The sequence below is a fragment of the Lutra lutra genome, chromosome 6 (assembly GCF_902655055.1).
Source record: "Lutra lutra chromosome 6, mLutLut1.2, whole genome shotgun sequence".
In the NCBI taxonomy this organism is placed as follows: domain Eukaryota; kingdom Metazoa; phylum Chordata; class Mammalia; order Carnivora; family Mustelidae; genus Lutra; species Lutra lutra.
The window spans coordinates 107,677,694-107,697,536 of NC_062283.1; the positions used below are offsets into that span (position 1 = coordinate 107,677,694).

Consider the following 19,843-nt stretch of genomic DNA (forward strand, 5'->3'; position numbering starts at 1 on the left):
TCTACTATACAACACCTAGCTGGGTACAGTATTAGCTCAAGTAAACTGGTTAAAGATATATATATAGATATCCCTAGAACAATCATTTTAAAAATAATGAGAGGAGGTATAGCAAAAAAGTCAATAGATAAAATGAAATGCTAAAAAAATACTTTGTTAACCCCAAAGAAGGCAGGGATAGAGATATAGAGACACGGATAGAAAACTTGGAAGAAGAAAAAGAAAATTTGAGGGTAAGGATGAAGACTGATAAAATGGTAGCTCTAAATTCAGCCACATCAGTAATTAAGCGTAAATGGAACAGTCACTTGAATTGAAAGATAGAGATTGTGTGTTTATGTGTATCAAGACCTAACTACATGATGGCTAGAAGGGATACACTGTATTTATTTGTTTTGTTTGTTTATTTTGCAGCATTTTATATAATTATTTGTCTTTGGTTTCACATTCCCAGTCAAAACATTGGTTTCCAAAATTACTTAGGTCAATTCTTTTTCTTTCCTTCTTTTTTTAAATTAAAGTATAATTACATACAATGTTACATTGTTTCAGATATATAATATAATGATTCAGCAGTTCTGTGTATTACTCAGTGCTCAATGCTATATGTGTACTCTTAATCCCCCTTATCTATCACCCATCCTCCAACCCACCTCCTCTCTGGCAACCACCAGTTAATTCTCGTATTTAAGAGTCACGGGTTTTTTGCCTCTTTTTTTCTTTGTTAATTTGTTTCTTAAATTCCAAGTATTAGTGAAATCATATGGTATTTGTCTGTCCGTCTGATTTATTTCACTTCGCATAATACTCTCTAGGTTCATCCATGTTGTTGCAAGTGGCAAGATCTCATTCTTTTTTTTTTTTTTTTTTTTTTTTTTTTTGTGGCTAATATGCCAATGTGTATATGTACCACGTCTTATTCATTCATCAATTGATGAACTCTAATGCTGCTTTCATATCTTGGCTATTTAAATAATGTTGTAATAAGCATAGGGGTGCATGTATCTTTTCAAATTAGTGTTTTTGTTTTCTTTGGGTAAATACCCAATAGTGGAATTACTGGATTATATGGTATTCCTACTTTTAATTTTTTTTTTTTGAGGAACCTTCCTAGTGTTTTCCAGAGTGGCTACACCAATTTGTATTCCCACCAACAGTACATGAGGGTTCCTTTTTCTTACATCCTTGCCAACACTTGTTATTTCTTGTGTTTTTTATTTTAGCCATTCTGACCAGTATGAGATGATTTCTTTCTTTCTTTTTTAAAAATTTTTTTAGGTGATTTCTTATTGTAGCTTTGCTTTGCATTTTTCTAATGATGAATGATGTTGAGCATGTTTTCATGTGTCTGTTGGCCATTTGTATGTCTTTGTAGAAATGTCTATTTAGGTGCTCTGTAGAAGGGATACATTTTAAATATAAATACACAGAGAGGTTGAAAGTATATGTGTAGGAAAATGTATACTATCTAGACAGTAAGTCTAACAAGGTTGGCATATATTAATATTGGTTAAAGTATATTACCAAAGACAAAGAATGTTACTAGAGATAAAAACATTTCGTAACGTTAAGAGTTCATTATGAAGACTGTTTATACTTTATAACAAAGCTGCAAAATATATGAAGCAAACATTGATAGTATTGAAAAGTAGAATTAGAATCCACAGTTATTGTTGCGTATTTTTAACACCCTCTCTCAGCAGTTGATAGAACTAGATAAATATCAGTAGACTTAAAATTTAAATACTGTGCTATTTTTTTAGTGAACACAAGATGGCAAGGTGGTCACAGTACTTGCAAAAATGGACCTCTACATTTGAATACAGAGAAATATTGCTGCGACTTTATTATGTGAACACACCTTTTTCCTTCATTGACTTTAGAGCCAACAAAATCAACAGTGGTTCAGCACTTAATCTTATACACTTGTGGAAGAAAGATTTTAAAAAAGGCAGATGACATCTTATCTTGTTAGTATTACTACAAAAATGTTGTGGCCTTGGACCACCCACCAAAAGACTTTTAAGCTCCCTTAGGAAGCTCTGGATCATGCTTTGAAACTCTCTGATGTAAAATAGAACAAAGAAAATGTCAAATTATCCGTGGGGGTGTTACCTCGAACCATGGGGATACAGTTTAGTCCCTATCAGCGGGCTATTGTGGTTCACATGTGGTTACCTATCCTGAAAAATTGTAGCCTCATCTGGGAGATAGATTAATAGGTATAATTGTCACTCGAGGCTTACATTGTGATTGGTTAGCTGTGGGGCTGGAGTTAAGAATGAGTTGGAGCTTGTTGCAATCCAGATGTTAGTTCAGTTATCTGAGATAAGTGATTCAGGTTCTGTAGGTGGGAAAAGACTTTTTCTGTCTATGGGAAGTTGGAGTGGTGACTAGAAAAAAGTGCTCTGAAATTGGAAGCTTCCCACATTGCTGCCGAGAATAGAAAACATTCTGGCAGTTCCTCAAAAAGTTAAACATAAATTGTATATGACCCAGCAGATTTACTCCTATGTATATACTCAAAAGAAATAAAAATATGTGTCCACACAAAAATGTATACATGAATGTTCATAGCAGCATTATTCATAATAAGCCCAAAGTGGAAACAACTTAAATGTCAATGAACAGAGGAACAGGTAGACAAAGTGGGCTCTATCCATACATGGAATATTATTCAGCCATAAGAAGGAATGAGGTATGGACACATGCTACAACATGGATGAACCTTTAAAATATTATACTAAGTGAAAGAAGACAAACAAAAGACCCTATATTGTCTGCTTCCATTTATATGAAAGGCCCCAAATTTGCAAGTCTCAAAAGACAGAAGGTACATTTGTGGTCATGCAGGGCCGGGAAGGCTGGTAGGAATGCTGCCTGAAGAAGGTTTCTGCCTATTGTTAAATCATATCATCTGTTGCGTGGTCAGTGACCCCTATATAGGGACTCATGTTCAACACAATATCAATGTCAAAAACTCAAAGGGCTTTCTCCTTTTTAAAGAAGTAAGGAGTCTCCTTTTGTTTGTTTGTTTCTTTTTAATAATTTTTAAGATCAGTCAATGCAACAAGTATTACTAGGGTCTCTTTTTAACCTTGGCTTCTAGGAAGTTCAGGATGACATTTAATGCTCAATCGTAGTAACACTGTTAGTTGGGTTAGGTGACTAGTATATTTTCTTTTACACATTTTGTTGTGGCTTTTCTACATTTTTACACACAAATACTTCATTGTGTAACAGCTAGAGTTTAAGTTACAATCAATATAAAAAGTTTATGTGAAAAACTAGGGGCAGCATTTACCAAGAAGGAAGAGTTCTCTATGTGAAAAACGGCAACATTAGTTTTTAGGTATAAAAATGATATTGATCCTTAAACTACTGGTCTTTAAATAAGCAGTGAGCTCCTAGACACTGGCACTATTCAAGCAGATGCTGAACAATGGTCTATCTGTAGATCTTATAGAGGTAAGTCCTGTATTAGATCAGAAATCAGACTCAAAATTACCTTTAGAGCTCTCCCAATCTTGAGACTCTTTCATTCTGTGATTAAATTAGTTGTATACGTTTCTGGTAATACAAAGCACTAAGTGGTAATTTTAAAGTGAGTAATTTTTATTCTAAGAACTTATTTGAGAGCTCAGAGTTCTAGATATGTAACACAAGAGATAATTTAGAGTGAAAATACTAGAACAGGTACTACCAGTACATTGCCTAAAGAACTCAGTGTAGCTGTTTTTCTGAATGTGTGCCTTTGGTTCTGCTGCAGCTCAGCTAGGATGAATTAGCTAGAAAATGTACTCCTGAATATTGCCAGGGCATTTAAAAAGTGATGTCTTTTAAACCTTAGAGTAGATGTTCTTAATAAAACTGTTGTATTTTAATTTTAATAAGTTCTTATCTTTTTTTTTCAGTTACACTGAGAGATACTTGACATATAACACTTTATAAGTTTAGGGTGTACAACATTGTGGTTGGTATGTCTGTATATTTTGAAATTAACTTGCTCTTCTTAACAGTACTCAGTCAATCTTTGTTATCTACTCCTGGTTAGAGTTTTAAAAACAAAATACAAAACAAAAGGTAAAATAGCAGATTAGGTAGATAAGATGGATGGATGAGTGGGTGGGAAGGTGGGTGGATAGTTAGGTAGATCGATTGATTGGTCAGTAGATGTTCTCCCTAACTCCCCCTCTGCAACTGAAGGTGACCCATGTAAATGATCTAAAAGCACCTGTTGGTCTATGACCAGAGGATCTTGGTCATAGCAGTTTGTGCCATTCAAGGTTGGTGTTTTATGAATATCTTCCTGCCCATTTTTGTTCTTAATGTCATTATTAAGGATTTAGGTTGTGCAGAATTTATTAATAGCCTAGCTTTAAGTTGAGATTATGCCTGTGGGTCCTTAAACACCATATATTTTTATTTAATGGGAGGTCAGTTCTATAAATCTGCCATACTTGAGCAACTAGAGCTACAGGAAGAAGTTAATTGTGTCATCACAAAATTTAGGAAGTTGCAAGCAAAATTAGTTTTGAAAACCAGGTGGTAAGAATCCATAGGGAGCTAGAGGCTTATATGTAAGAAATTACTGCCTAAAAACCAAGTATAGTACAAATAGGATACAACCAAGCATGAAAGAAAATCATAAAGTTAGATTCTTTGCATTTGTTTTCTTCTGCCACATTGAAGTTTTAGTGTTAGGAAATGCTTTTGAAAAGGGAAAAGGAAGGAGATAAGATAGAGGAAGAAAAAAAGAGAAGAAAGAGCCCTCTGCACCAGAGGAAAAACATCAGTTGCATTTTGGGAGCTCCGTCTCATAATAAACAGTTACAAACACTGCCAAGTGTGCTTGGCTCTAATATTCCTTGGACTGAGACACTAACATTCTCAATTCCTTACAGTGAGGGATTTTATAGGCATTCCTAGATTTGTCCATTTGAATAGCACGGAAGCTGTTCAGGTCTGAAGTGAGAATATGAGAGGATAAGGGTCAATCTAAAGGATTGAGAGGTCAAAGAGAACACATGTAGGATGTTCTAGGTTTTATATGCTGATTATGGACAACTGGCAAAGCCCGTTTATCCTTCTGCCAGTTGCTGAAACATGAAATTCTGTCACAGAAGGTTCATGATTGTGTGTTGTAGGTTTCGTGTTCTTGAGAAACTCTAGTTGAGGTTTGGTTGCCGAGAAAGTTTGAAATTCCAAGTAAGGCATTCTATCTTAAAAACAAAACAAAACAAAACAAAACACCTATTGGGAATAATTCTGATCCTAATCATTACCTCTGGCATTTGTGGTCTGTGGATTTTAAGCAATAAACAGTAGGAAAAATTCTTTCCAAATTTGGTAGAGAAGGTGGATAGGGAAGAAGAAAGGAGAGAACTCTAGCAGTCATTTTCGTTTTTTTTTCTCAGACTTATTTGGAGGACTACTAAAAGAGATTTTGTGAATTTACTTCTTTTTGCTGCCTAAGTTGCTTTTAAGCCATCTTATAAAGAAATCTACCTAGTTGGTTATTCTCTAAAATTAAATTTATGGAAAAACTATAATACCTTTTTGGGGCTGAAATCCAATCTCTTCTTTCATCCCAAGATTATCATATAGGATGAAAATTTTAAGTTACCTAAAGTTATTTAAATTCATGGAGGTCATAATATAAAGAGGGAATAGTCCTAAGTATAAGAAAACCAGTTATTCTCATTGTACTCTTGAGATGTCTTCAGGGCTAGATTTGTCTACTGTCTAGTTTTTCAAGTAAAGTATTAAAAAGTAACTCATTTCCTTGGGAAGGCTATTCATTGAGTGAATTTTCCTCCATTTGTTGTTCCTTTTTTTTTTTTTTTTAAAGATAAAGATATATTTAAATGTATGAACAGATGAGATAAATGTTTGGAGAAGATAAAAGGATTATTAAGATCCCGACAATAGGGGTGCCTGGGTGACTCAGTTTGTTGAGCTGCTGCCCTTGGCTCAGGTCATGATCCCAGAGTCCTGGGATCCAGTCCCACACTCGGCTCCTTGCTCTGCTGGGAGCATGCTCTTGCCTCTGCCTGCCCTACTCATTCTTTCTCCCTATCTCTCTCTCTCTGAGAAAGAAATAAAATCTTAAAAAAAAAAAAAAAAAGACCTCAGCAAGAATCAATCTTTGTTCCTTGGACAGCTGCAGGGAAGGATTGTGCTTGTTTTCTCAGAGGGTATCTCTGGCCCAGTCACCCTTGCTTCCCCAGCGGTCGCTGAGATGATCAGACACATGGGTGACAGTTTGATTCTTTCTCATCAGATTTTCCTACCAGGGCTATAGAGAAGGATGGAGTAGAGAGAGAGAGAACTTTTGAAAGTCATAAACAGTGTTTCATTATTCCTTTGTATTAGGAGGCAGTTCTCTTTAGGTTTTATAGATAACCTGCACATCTTATAAGCAGGGGCAGTCTTTTTGGGGATGTTGGCATAGTAAACAACTTTGCATAGTAGAACTTGAGACTCCTACTAGAGTATAGAGGACAGGCTTGCCTACTGTTTAGTATAATAAATATAATGTCTCCCCCACCCAGAACAGAGGACACACGTACTTCCTGTTCATTATAAAAGATTCAACTTTCCTGAACTCAGACTTCCCTTCCTGTCGTACAGCACATTTGTGCACAGGTATTATCTGGCCCGCTTCACATAGGTCTGTAGGAACTGGGGTTTGGAGAACTCATGCACATGCTGATATTGTAGCTACTGCTTGTGATGTGTGTAGTAAATTACCCTTTGTGTCTGATGGTTTCTGACCAGGACCCATGAAACTGGCAGGCTAACTTGTTAACTTGTGAGTCTGGTGAAATCTTAGACCCTTGATGTACTTACTGCTTTGAAATAATAATGATTTGTTAAATAGAATGTTTTTGAAAAGATTTATTGAAACTTACACTTCTGGTTTGTACAACTTTTACGAAGTTCATTTAGGATATTATTTCCCCTTGTTTGGATAGGTTTTGTTTATAATGTCAGCCCATATATGGAGTATCATCCTGGTGGAGAAGATGAGCTAATGAGAGCAGCAGGATCCGATGGCACTGACCTCTTTGATCAGGTAAGGTGGTGAAGGTAATCCTAGTATCACAGGGGAAAAGTTCTCTTAGATTTAATAGTATGACTGTTGTAGAAAAAAAGAAAATAGTTGCACAGCTCTCACATGCTTGAAATTCAAGCTCTCACAGGCTTGAATTTTGAAAGGTAGGAAGATGCTCATAAGTAACAACTGTTTGTTTAATTTGCCGTTGAATGATTTTACTAAAATTTTAGAGCTGGTTCCAAATCTGTATCTGGGCATCTGCTCTTAAGGGCTTGCTCTCTCCTCTGCTTGCAGCTGTTTACTCAATTTGGATTGATTTTGATGATGATGATGATTGGGTCATGGGAGGCAGTAATGGTTAGAAGAAAAAACAAGAAATTTAGCTTCTTTGCACTCAGTTTTTTCTCCTTTGGGGAATGTTAAGTAACTGGCCTGTCTTGCTATACTGAGTCTGCATATCATGTAGAAAGTTAGATGATTAATGAATAGAAAATCTATTTCTATTAATATCTATAACTTATAACATACATAATATGTATGTACGTATGTATGTATGTACATACGTACATACATACATACGTACATACATATTATGTATGTTATAAGTTATAGATATTAATAGAAATAGATTATATAATAGAAATATATATAATTTGTTATATAAAAATTCATACATATTTTATATAATTTATATATTTTATATAATATGATTTATATATATTTTATATGTAATAAAATATATTTATATATAATTTATAAAATAAAATCTATTTCTAGAGTGGTAGCAGAAATTCTGTATGTATATTTCAAAAGATATTTATATTAGTCATCTTTTCCCTTATATTTCCCCTTACATTTACTAAAAACAAATACTAGCTTTTGTACTATTTAAAAGTTACATAGATGAAACATACATATGTAACATGTATACATATGTAATATAGTAACATCCATATGTTAACTACTGTCAATCGGCTGAACTGTTATTTTGAAACAACAATCTTGAGAAGAATAGAACTTTGCCTTTGTCTCACATAAGTTTTACTTTGTATTTTAATGATGATGATCCAGGTTATGGTACTGGGATTTTACCATTAAGATAGTGAAATGAGATTGGGTTATTTTTTTAAAGTAGACTGCTTTTTTTTTTTTTTTAAGATTATTTATTAGAGAGAGAGAGAGAGTAAGCATGAGTGGGTAGAGGGGCAGAGGGAGAGAATCCTCAAGCTGACTCTGCTGAGCACAGACCCTGACACAGGTCTGTATCTCATGAGATCCCTGAGATCACGGCCTAAGCTGAAACCAAGAGTCAGATGCTCAACTGACTGAGCCATCTAGGTATCCCGAGTTGACTCCTGAACAAATATAATTTGATATCTGTCCCTCCTACCTTCTCATCTATTTTAGAATTTATTTTTTGACCAGGTTGCCAGAAATAAAGTTTGTTTTATATTTAAATGTACTGAAGTGCATGTACTTAAATAGCAGAATCCCATTTGCTATTCATGTTCTTCATGGGTTCGAGGAAAGTCGTGTTTGGCCATTGGTCATAATAGCATTCCCCTTGGGAGGTTCTTATTGCTGATTTAAGGCAAATTCCCATTGTCATTTGTTATTTGTTATTGTCTAGCAGTGCAAGCTAAGTAGAAAAGTTTAGGAACATTTGTGTGGAAAATTGTCTGCCATACCTTTTTCTTATATCTGTTCTGTAACCTAGATTTTATGGGAAACTCTTCTTTTGGAAGAGTATATTCAGCCTCAGGACGTTACAGAGGTGATCTCAGTCGTGAGGTTATATGGACCTTACTTACTTAAGTAAACCTTATTTAAGTTTTGGAGAAGTCACAAGAACTGCTGTACTCTTAAATTCTTTAGTAGTTTAAACAGTATGTTAGTTATCAGATTACTGCATTCCCCTTGCCTTTAACAGGACCACTGATGTTTATTTAAGACTTTACTTACCACAGAAGTAAACAACTTTATATTCTAGAAACTGTGGGCAAGCTTCTTGTCTCCTTAAATATTTGAGTATTTATTCAGGGCTAGTATTTGAGTTGTACAACAAACATTAAATTATCTTTTCACTGTCAGATTTCTGTCTCTACTTTGGATCACGCTTCTGACCTCGTGTTTTTATTTCCAAATGCCTGATGGACAGTTTGATTACCCATAGGCACTTAGTCATTTTGCCTTCAAATTATATCAACACATCTTCTTCCCTTTTATTCCTCCGCTGTTTCCTGTTTCTGGTAATGGGGACTTGAAGCCACTTGAATAATCTTTGCCTTCCTCATTGCGCACCAATATCCAGTCACTGGCGAAATCCAGTAAACATTACATCCTTTTCTCTCTTCCCACTGCCTTAGATGAAGTCATCATCATGTTCTCTGGCCCTACTATTTTAATACTGTCCTGATCCTTTGCCTTCAGTACCAGTGTAAATAACATGACAGCTGGATGAGTGTTGTTTAAGACAGTCATCTTAGCACCTCATTCTACAGATCTTCAGATGTGCACCATTGACAGTGGAATGAATTGAAAGTCCTTAAAAGACTGTATTAAGGCAAATATTCTCAACATGCATTTTGCTTTAAGTAAACTGAAGTGCTTTGAGCAAATCACTAGTTCCACGATTCACAAACCTCATACTTTTGCCTCCTTGAGTATGTTTCTCCTTCTTTTATCTGCAAAATTCTACCCAGTGCTATAGCCTCAGGGATATTGCTTTACATGTCTTTGGATGTTCTATAAATATTTGGTAAATGAAATTTTAATTTCTATTAATAAATGAGTGCCCATTTATAATTATATAGTATGTATTTGCTATTTTAGTATATATTTATTTATTTAGAAGCGTATGCAAAGATTCTCATGCCAGTATTACTTGACCTGATTATTTTACTGATGAGCTAATATTTTATTGAATAATGTATTAGTTTTCCTTTACTGGTCTTTTATAGTTGGACTCTAGATTATTTCCAGTATTTTGCTAGTATAAATACTGCTATGATTAATATCCTGGTACCCACATCTTTGTGTATATGTGAATATTTTAATGAAAGAGCTTTTAATTTTTTTTTTTTTTTTTGGCTTTTACTGTATATTGAGAAGGTGTCCTCAGGGGGTATTTAAATTTAATTCCCACTGGTGAGTCTGGCAACAAATGCTGTCATTTGTTTTCTTTGAAGTGACAGTCTCAGTCTGCTCCTTTTTGAGAAAATGTCTGTCAGATACCCAAGTCTGAATAACCAGTTTGTTTATCAGTCTTTTTCTTTCTTTTACATATAAACAGACTTCTGAGACAAAAGTTCATTTCATTTTTGCAAATGATATAATTACTTCACTATTTTTCCTCAAGGTGACCATCTTACTTTGAGCAGAAATATTTTTGAGAACTCATTTTGTCAACAAGACCTGTACTCAAGCATTGAGATTTAGGAAAATTAATCATTTTTCTACCTCATGAAAGATTTTTTTTTTTTGTAATTTAATTTTTTTATTTTTTCAGCATAACAGTATTCATTATGAAAGATTTTTTTTTTTAAAGTAGTCTCCATGTGCAGCGTGGAGCCCAATGCAGGGCTTGAACTCATGACCCTGAGATCAAGACCTGAGCTGAGATCCAGAGTTGGACGCTCAACCGACTGAGAGCCATCCAGGTACCCCTTCATGAAGGGTATTTTTAAATGAAACCAATCCCCTGTGACCCTCATGGGTATACGATGGTGAAGAATATAAAGATTGAAACCGCTGCCTTGATTCATGCCAACATCCAAGCAGTTTCACCCACCGTTGCTTTTTCCACATCAGTGCAAGCGTCAACACCAGCGAAAAAGACAAATACCATCTCAGTATTATTATGAATCTAATTAAGACCTCATAGATATCCGAAAGGGTGTCAAGAACCTCCAGAGATCTGCAGACAACACTTAGAGAACATTGTTCTAAGGAATCCCTTTGTATGCTGCCTTCCTGTTGCTCCCTTATTGGCTAATTGAATCCCGCTTCTTAATTTTCCAGAGCAGTCAATGTAAAAATGGTTAGTTTGGCTGCGAATAAAATTAGAGCATCTCATGGAGTTAGAGTCATGTTGCTTTTCTTTCATTTATATCCCATACCAGGTTCATCGTTGGGTCAATTACGAATCCATGCTGAAAGAATGCCTGGTTGGCAGAATGGCCATTAAGTCTGCTGTTCCTAAAGGTAAGCGGTCCCGGTGCTAACCTGGCGGTGACATGTGACACGCATGTACCTTTTTTTTTCCTTACTTAGATTTCAACAGACAGTTTTAAATAAATTGCAGTATTATTCTTATTTTTCACTGGCCTCTCAATCTAGTGACTGTAAAGATTGTACTTTAGTTCTTTAGAATGAAGCAATGACTTTCTCTTAATTTTGACTGTTTTGAGGAAACAGTCCTAGTGTGAGGAATGAGCATTATATGGAAGTAAACCAACTTTATTTACTCTTTAGATAGTTTTCATTAGTCTTTTATTCTGTTGTTATATAGATTAGCCAGGACATTTCGTTAGAGTTGACTTTTAGACTAGTTTTTTAGAATTTTGCTTTCTGAATATGCAATATATTCTCATGACTCAATCAGAAAATACATCAAGTTACACAGTGAATTTTTTCCTTCCAAAATTTGTCTTCCATTTGCCTTGAACCTTCTCCCTTCTTTAGTATGGAAAACCCATGGTCTGATTTTAAGCTGCTTTTAAAATACACTGATTTCTTCCCCTTACCTTCTGACCTGACTCTCTAATCTGTATGGTGTTGGAGATCCCCTCTTTACCTCCCAAGCTTATTTCAGAAGAGCACTCTCTGAAAGTTTTAGACATGCAGTAGGAATAGCAGAATTGTCTTGCTTGATTCTTTACTATGGAAGAAATGGTAGTTGTTTCTTTTGAATAACTCCTGACTTTGACACTCAAATTAGAAGTAAATTGGCTTGTTTGACCTGAGTCTTCTGTTTATTAGTTTGGTGAGTTTTATAATTCAAGGCCTGTTGCCAGAGGCCTCCATCAGCAGTGTGGAAGCAGCACAGGCATACCTAGACTGGAACCCTGGCTCTATGGCCTATTGGCTGTGCCTTCTTTGGGCCAGTTTCTACCTCTGAGCCTCAGTTTTAATCTATATAATGATACATAGGGCTAAGAATTAACGTGAGTGAACTTCCTTTCGTCACTGTAACAGATGCTCAGAAAGGGTTCTTTTTCTTCCTATCTTACTACACACAAACCAATATGTATGTATACCAAAAGCATACTAGTCTGACCTTGTCTGACCTCTAGTGTGTGGAAATTCTTGAAAACCCATTTACTTTTTTTTTTTTTTTTAAGATTTTTTAATTTATTTATGTGTGTGTGTGAGAGAGAGAGAGAGAAAGAAAGATCACGAGCAAGGGGAGGAGTAGGGGGAGAAGCAGACTCCCCTGCTTAGCAGGGAGCCTTACTCGGGACTTGATCCCAGAACTCTGGGCTCATGACCTGAGCTGAAGGCAGATGCTTAACTGACTGAGCCACCCAGGCGCCCAAACCCGTTTCCTTTTGTAAACCAATTCCTTTCTCCTTTTAATTGACTCCTAAGTTCACCGACTCACTGTTAGCAGGAGACATGATATTAACTGAAGTTTCTAAATGACTGCTGTTACCTCATCCTGACTGTTGTTTATCTCATTTACATAATCTTGTACTAGCTGTCATGTGTTCTTCTGTGTTACCATTCAGGGTAATCAGAAAGTATGGCAGGCTCCTTAGGTTTTTAGTCCATAGGAGACATGAAATTAGTAAAAGGACTTTACTGGTTTCCTTCCACCTTCCTGGAAATGAAAGACAGATCATCCTCAGAATGCTTCACCAAATACAACAAACACCATTTAAAATAAGCAGATGACTTCAAAAGGAAATTTCCAGATATTTCTCCATACAAAAAGAGTAAATAGAAGCAGCAATCCAGCTACCAAACAGCTACTTCTGTTTCCCTCCAGGAATGATCTAGATTAGGAACTTAAGAGCCACACTGGAATTTTAATGGTTACACAGGATGGGAGACCAGACTATGGGTCTGTAAAGGAAGAGAGTAGAACTGAGACTCCTGCCTATGGCTTGGACTTTTGAAGGTCTAGATGGTCAGTGAAATGGGAAAGATTTAAAAAAAAAAAAAAAACCTGCCCAACAACAAGGGAGATATTAAGTTATCTTGTCCTCCCTGACCTTGTTTATGAGGTGATAGGGGAGAGGAAAGAGACTTCTGAGAATTTGTAAACACAACCCTGCCTACATAAGAGTTGGAAATTCAAATATGTTCCACCTATGTGGTCTCAGAAACCTCAAACCAAAAAGTAAAATGGCCTATCATTAGTGGTTTCCCAGGCTCTTTGGCAGAGGTATATACAAATTTTTAATGGCAAAACACACTTTCAACCTAAAACCCTCAAAATTTCCACAGGTACACCACAGGTAATTATTAGTACAAATAATAAATTAGACAACATGAGGAAGTGGGGCAGAAGAAACAAACAGATTTTTACCCCAGGACTTCATTATTCACATACAGAATAAATATAATCAGAAACATATTTAAAAGACTTACATTTAAAAGAATGTATTAGTAGGGCACCTGGGTGGCTCAGTGGGTTAAAGCCTCTGCCTTCGGCTCAGGACATGATCCCAGGGTCCTGGGATTGAGCCCTGCATCAGGCTATCTGCTCAGCAGGGAGCCTGCTTCCCCCTCTCTCTGCCTGTCTCTGCCTACTTGTGATCTCTCTCTGTGTGTCACATAAATAAATAAAATCTTTAAAAAAAAAAAGAACGTATTAGTAACAAGTAAAAATCACGATTAAAAAGAATCATGTTGAATTAAAAAAAATAAAAATAAATAGAACTTCTAGAAATGAAAAATAGAGCTGGTGAAAACTACATAGCACAAATAGCCAAAGAGTTTAGACATAGCAGAAGAGCTCAGTGAACTGCAAGATTGAGCAGCAGAAATTATACAGAATGTGGTACAGAGAAACAAATGGGTAGAAAAACAGTCAGGAGACGTGGCAGATCTGACACTTGTATTCAGATTTCCAGTAGTGAGTGGTAGGGAGAAGGAGGATATCTAAAGGGATAATGGCTAAGAATTTTCCAGAAATTATGTCATAAATCCTCAAATTCAGCCAGTTCAGCAATTTCAAACAAGATAAATAAAAAGAAACCCATGCATAGACTCTTTGTAGTAAAACTGCAGAACACTAAAGACAATGAGAAGATCTGGAAACAGCCACAAGAGACAGATGTTCTAACAAACCAGGGCCTGCTGAATTGACAGCTAATTCGTGTAACCTTTTTTTAAAAATTTAATTTAATTTAATTTATTTTCAGTGTTCGAGAATTCATTGTTTATGCACCACACCCAGTGCTCCATGCAATACATGCCTTCCTTAATACCCACCAGCAGGCTCACCCAACCCCCCACCCGCCTCCCTTCCAGAACCCTCAGTTTGTCTCTCAGAGTCCACAGTTTCTCATGGTTTGTCTTCCTCTCCGATTTCCCCCAACTCACTTCTCCTCTCCATTTCCCAATATCCAATGTGTTATTCCTTATGCTCCACAATTAAGTGAAACCATATGATAATTGACTCTGCTTGACTTATTTCACTCAGTATAATCTCCTCCAGTTCCATTCGTGTTGATACAAAAGTTGAGTATTCATCCTTCTGATGGCAGTGTTAATATTCCGTTGTATATATGGACCATATCTTCTTTATCCATTCATCCTTTGAAGGGCATCTTGGCTCTTTCCACAGTTTGGCGACTGTGGCCATTGCTGTAATCTGTTAGCTGTTACCGTTTATTTATCAGAACAATGGTAGTAGCCAGAAAACAATAGAACAGTATCTTAAAAATGCTGAGAGAAAATAATTGGCAACTTAAAATCATTCAGTAACAATAAGGATGAAATACAGGTAGTTAATACAAGGAAGAAAAATAAAACAACCAGGAAACCAAAATCAGGAGGGTTTAAGGGGTCTAGGAAACAGACTTTCTAATTAAATCCTAATCATAAAGAAGTGACACCATAATGAGCATTCTCTCTCCTCCTCCTCCTCCTGGCTCAGGGGAATGCAAACACATTTCTTACCCAGAATGAGATATGGAGTAGGTATTATGTATTCATAAATTAAAAGTTTCCTTTTTAACACTTTCCCTGGCCCTGATATCGATTACTGAGACAGCAGAGGATCTACAGAAAGGGTACAAGTTTCACCCACTAACATGGGTTCAGATTGCATCTCTGCCACTCATAAGGTGTTATGTTCTTTGACATCAATGAGCAGATCTGAGGGTTTTCCTTAGGAGTAAAATGGGGTTTAAGAACGAAACATCCTCCCGTCACTGTGAGGATTCAGGGAAGTTATGTTTACTGAGCACCTAGCACAGGAGAAGCTGCTGACCCATACATGGTAGAGATAGTTAGCAGTTGCTGTCCTAACTCTCTTTGCCCCTCCGCTCCTGCAGGACTGAGGCTGCTTCCGTTTTCTATTCCTTCTTGTATTCCTACAATTATTACATATAAACTAGCATGGACTAGTGTGTTTCACCTGAAAGATGGTTCTGTTTCTGTGAAAACAAAAGTGTTATCATTCCTATTGCCATGACATGTGAGAGTAGGGCTGTGAATCTGTGTTTTGCTATAAAGCCTTTTTAGAGTATCTGTGTTTTGCTAGGGTAAGGCCAGTAGTAGGTAGTGATGAGACAACTTGCAAAGCATTAGGGAACAAAAACAAGAATTTCACAAATCAGAAAGGTGTTGACTGCCAGTAAGGAGATCGGGTTTTTTAAATAGTTGAGACGTAAGATCTAACAAGATACAGTTTGAACTCCAGGCTAGCCCTCAGGAGTAGAGCATATGAAAAGGGACAGAGTAACTAAAGAGGAAGATCTAAATGTGTCAGAAATAAGGAATATTCATGATAATTAAGGTGAAGTACCATTTTAACGTAAGTACCACTTGTGCCCTTGGGCAGGGATTGATCATCAAACTCAGCTGGCCTTATTGATAGAAACTACTAGAATGGTATACTGTGTGGTGACTAACCTAATAGTAAAAAAAAAAAAAAAAAAAAGCAGTAATTAGAGTTAAAACTAAAAAAAAGCATTTCCATTTAAAAAAATTACTAGAATGGGATAATTGTGTAGTTGCTCAAACTGGGGGAGTTCTGAGTTTGCAGGGAGGCTCTGTTAGTAATTGTGCTGGGATGATAGGGGATAAACTAGAACCTGTGACAGGGGCTAAACCAGAACATGTGTTCAGTCCGCAGTTAGAACTTCTAGATGAGATGGGAACAGAGGATAAAAACAGATGAAGTAGGAATAGAGACTGAAACCAGAGATGAGGTGCGAACAGTAGGTGAAAATAAACTATTGCCAGCATGAGGATTTGTGGGGGGGGAGGTGGGACGACAGGGGCTACACCAAAGAGGAATTTTATTCATTGCCTTCTTTCAATACAAGATCCCAGGCACACTCTTTTAGGTAGGTGGACTGCCAGACCCCAAACCAAGGGAATCCAAAATCCAGGCATTTTATGGGCATCCCTACAGCTGGCCAATTCTGGAAGGGTAATTTTCAGTTTATCTGGTGGTTTCTAGTGTGGCAGTGGCAAAATGCGTGGGTGTCTAGGAAGAAAACAGGAGCTTAACTGCGTAGAATATAAAACATAATACTAGTGGGGGCGCTTGGGGGCTCAGTCGGTTAAATGTCTGCCTTCAGCTCAGGTCATGATCCGAGGGTGCTGGGATTGAGTTCTGCATCGGGCTCCCTTCTGCTCCCTCTGCTTCTGCTTCTCTCTCTCATGAATAAATAAATAAAATCTTAAAAAAACAAACAAAAACCAAAAAACCCCAAAACATAATACTAGTGAATCCTTATCAAGCAAAGAATCAGTGCTTTTTAAAATAATCCTTTGTTTAAAAAGTATTATGGTTTGGGGCACCTGGGTGGCTCAGTGGGTTGAGCCGCTGCCTTCAGCTCAGGTCATGATCCCAGGTCCTGGGTTCGAGCCCCACATTGGGTTCTCTGCTCAGCGGGGAGCCTGCTTCCTCCTCTCTCTCTGCCTGCCTCTCTGCCTACTTGTGATTTCTCTCTGTCAAATAAATAAATAAAATCTTTAAAAAAAAAAAAGTATTATGGTTTGTATTGTGCTTTAGAAAGATATTAATAATGAATAAAAGGAGAAATTTTGCTTAAAAAGGTAAAGCTTCAGTTCTTGATTACTTATTTATGTGGAACACTTCATTCTCTGGCAAAGATGAAAAATGTTCTTGCTTTTTACCCTTATTTTAATCCTTTGCTGCCATTATTATAGGCACACACCACCTATGGCTATCAAGTGCTAGAATATGCCTCCTTCAGATATAGATGCATTAAAAGTGTAAATATTGCATTTCAAGACTTTGTTGGAAAAACAAATGTAAAATGTCTCATAAATTTTACAGTGATTACATGTTGAAATGATAATATTCTATGTTCTGGATATATTGTGTTAAGTAAAAATATATTATTAAAATTAATTTAACCTGCCCCTTTTTGTTAATGTGGTTATTTGAAAAATTAAAATTATGCTTGTGGCTTGCATTATATTTCTTTTGGGCAGCACTGTTTTAGACCATAATTATTCTTTAAAAAATTTTAATGGAAGTCATATTTTAAAAGTACTCACATTTTCCAGTGGCATAGTGCAGTATCACAAATGTTTCTTCTTAATTTCTCACTGCTTTATCATGGTTTCTAATACTTTATGTTTTTCATTTTTACACCCGCTCACTCAAGCAGTTACTGACAATAAAGCACTTGGTACCATAGATCAGTAGATTACTGCTGATGAAAGAGGAGTTAGAAGCTGTTCTAACACCTTCACTTTAAAAGTGAAGATACTGTATGTTAATTAACTTGGAATTTTTCCCCCTCCCACTTGCCCCCCCCTTTTTTTTAACTAACTGGAATTTCAATAAAAGCTTGAAACAAAAATTTTTTTTAATTTAAATAAAAATAAAAGTGAAGATACTGAGGTTTGTATGTATTTGTACCTTACTTAAAGACTATAGTTATCAACTGGAGAATTCTGCCATTTGAAGAACACATGGATGCTTCTTTTTGTAAGGCAGAGAATCACCTCATTAAAGTTATCCACTTTTGCACATTTATATTTATATTTATACTTATATTTATATATGCCAAAATCCACAAGGGAGTAATGTCTGGAGACATTCTGGTGGTCACAACTAAAGTAGGTGCTACTTGCCTTCTAGTGGGTAGAGGAAAGGACAGTGATGTCCCTGAATACCCAATAGTACACAGGATAGACCCCCACAGCGGAGAATTATCCAGCCCCAAATTATCCAACCCCAAATCCAGAGGGTTTCTGAAATAAGAGAAGATGAGGTTTGTAGCTTCATGACAAATGTAAAACATTCAGATATAACGGCTCAGCCTTTGTCTTCCTAGAATGCTTTTCTTCAGGGCCTTGTGACAAATGCCTGCATGTTTTCAAAACATAGCTAAAATACTACCTCCTTGATGGAGTCCTTTCAGATTCCTTCCAAGTAGAGATACCCTCCTCTATGCTTCTATACCTAACCTACATACCTCTTTTAAAGCATTATCATATTGTATGTGTTCAAAAGAACATATCATTTTATTTTTAATTCTGTTTATTTAATTTATTTGAATAAATAATGCAGTCACATGATTCAAGTATGAGTAGTGGCCTTGTCATACCTGTCTCCCATCTACTTGTTTCTCCTCCCCTACACACCCAAAGGTAACCACGTCTCTACTTTCATTATGAATTGTTCCAAATTTGGGGGTAATTTTAGTAATTCAGTAAGCAGACAGAATATATTTATATTTTCCTAACTTTTTATCAAAATGGTTTTATATTATACCAGTATCTCTATTAAGATGACGATCAACAAATATTTATTAAAGAATGAGCATACTGGTAAAAGAATTTTTCTTTTTTATCATGGAGGGGTCCTCCATGGCTCCACCCAGCAGAGGTAAACTAGACTGAGGTCACAATTTAAAATTCTCATCCATAGTCTCTCATTATTTCACTCAGCATAATCTCTTCCAGTCCCATCCATGTTGCTACAAAAGTTGGGTATTCATCCTTTCTGATGGAGGCATAATACTCCATAGTGTATATGGACCACATCTTCCTTATCCATTCGTCCATTGAAGGGTATCTTGGTTCTTTCCACAGTTTGGCGACTGTGGCCATTGCTGCTATAAACATTGGGGTACAGATGGCCCTTCTTTTCACTACATCTGTATCTTTGGGGTAAATACCCAGTAATGCAATGGCAGGGTCATAGGGAAGCTCTATTTTTAATTTCTTGAGGAATCTCCACACTGTTCTCCAAAGAGGCTGCACCAACTTGCATTCCCACCAACAATATAAGAGGGTTCCCCTTTCTCCACATCCCCTCCAACACATGTTGTTTCCTGTCTTGCTAATTTTGGCCATTCTAACTGGTTTAAGGTGATATCTCAATGTGGTTTTAATTTGAATCTCCCTGATGGCTAGTGATGATGAACATTTTTTCATGTGTCTGATAGCCATTTGTATGTCTTCATTGGAGAAGTGTCTGTTCATATCTTCTGCCCATTTTTTGATATGATTATCTGTTTTGTGTGTGTTGAGTTTGAGGAGTTCTTTATAGATCATGGATATCAATCTTTTGTCTGTACTGTCATTTGCAAATATCTTCTCCCATTCCGTGGGTTGCCT

The 19,843-nt window shown here is 36.4% G+C and overlaps 1 protein-coding gene across 3 annotated transcripts in view; it reads left to right on the forward strand.

The window, feature by feature from the left end:
* The window catches only part of LOC125102404 (cytochrome b5 reductase 4), an 87,029-nt gene that overhangs the window by 16,247 nt on the left and 50,939 nt on the right, over positions 1–19,843 (forward strand). For all 3 annotated transcript variants that reach the window (XM_047733599.1, XM_047733600.1, XM_047733601.1), the window contains exons 3-4: positions 6,978–7,078; positions 11,182–11,263. In XM_047733599.1, coding sequence (XP_047589555.1) covers positions 6,978–7,078; positions 11,182–11,263 — 183 coding nt within the window. The remainder of the gene's footprint in view (positions 1–6,977; positions 7,079–11,181; positions 11,264–19,843) is intronic.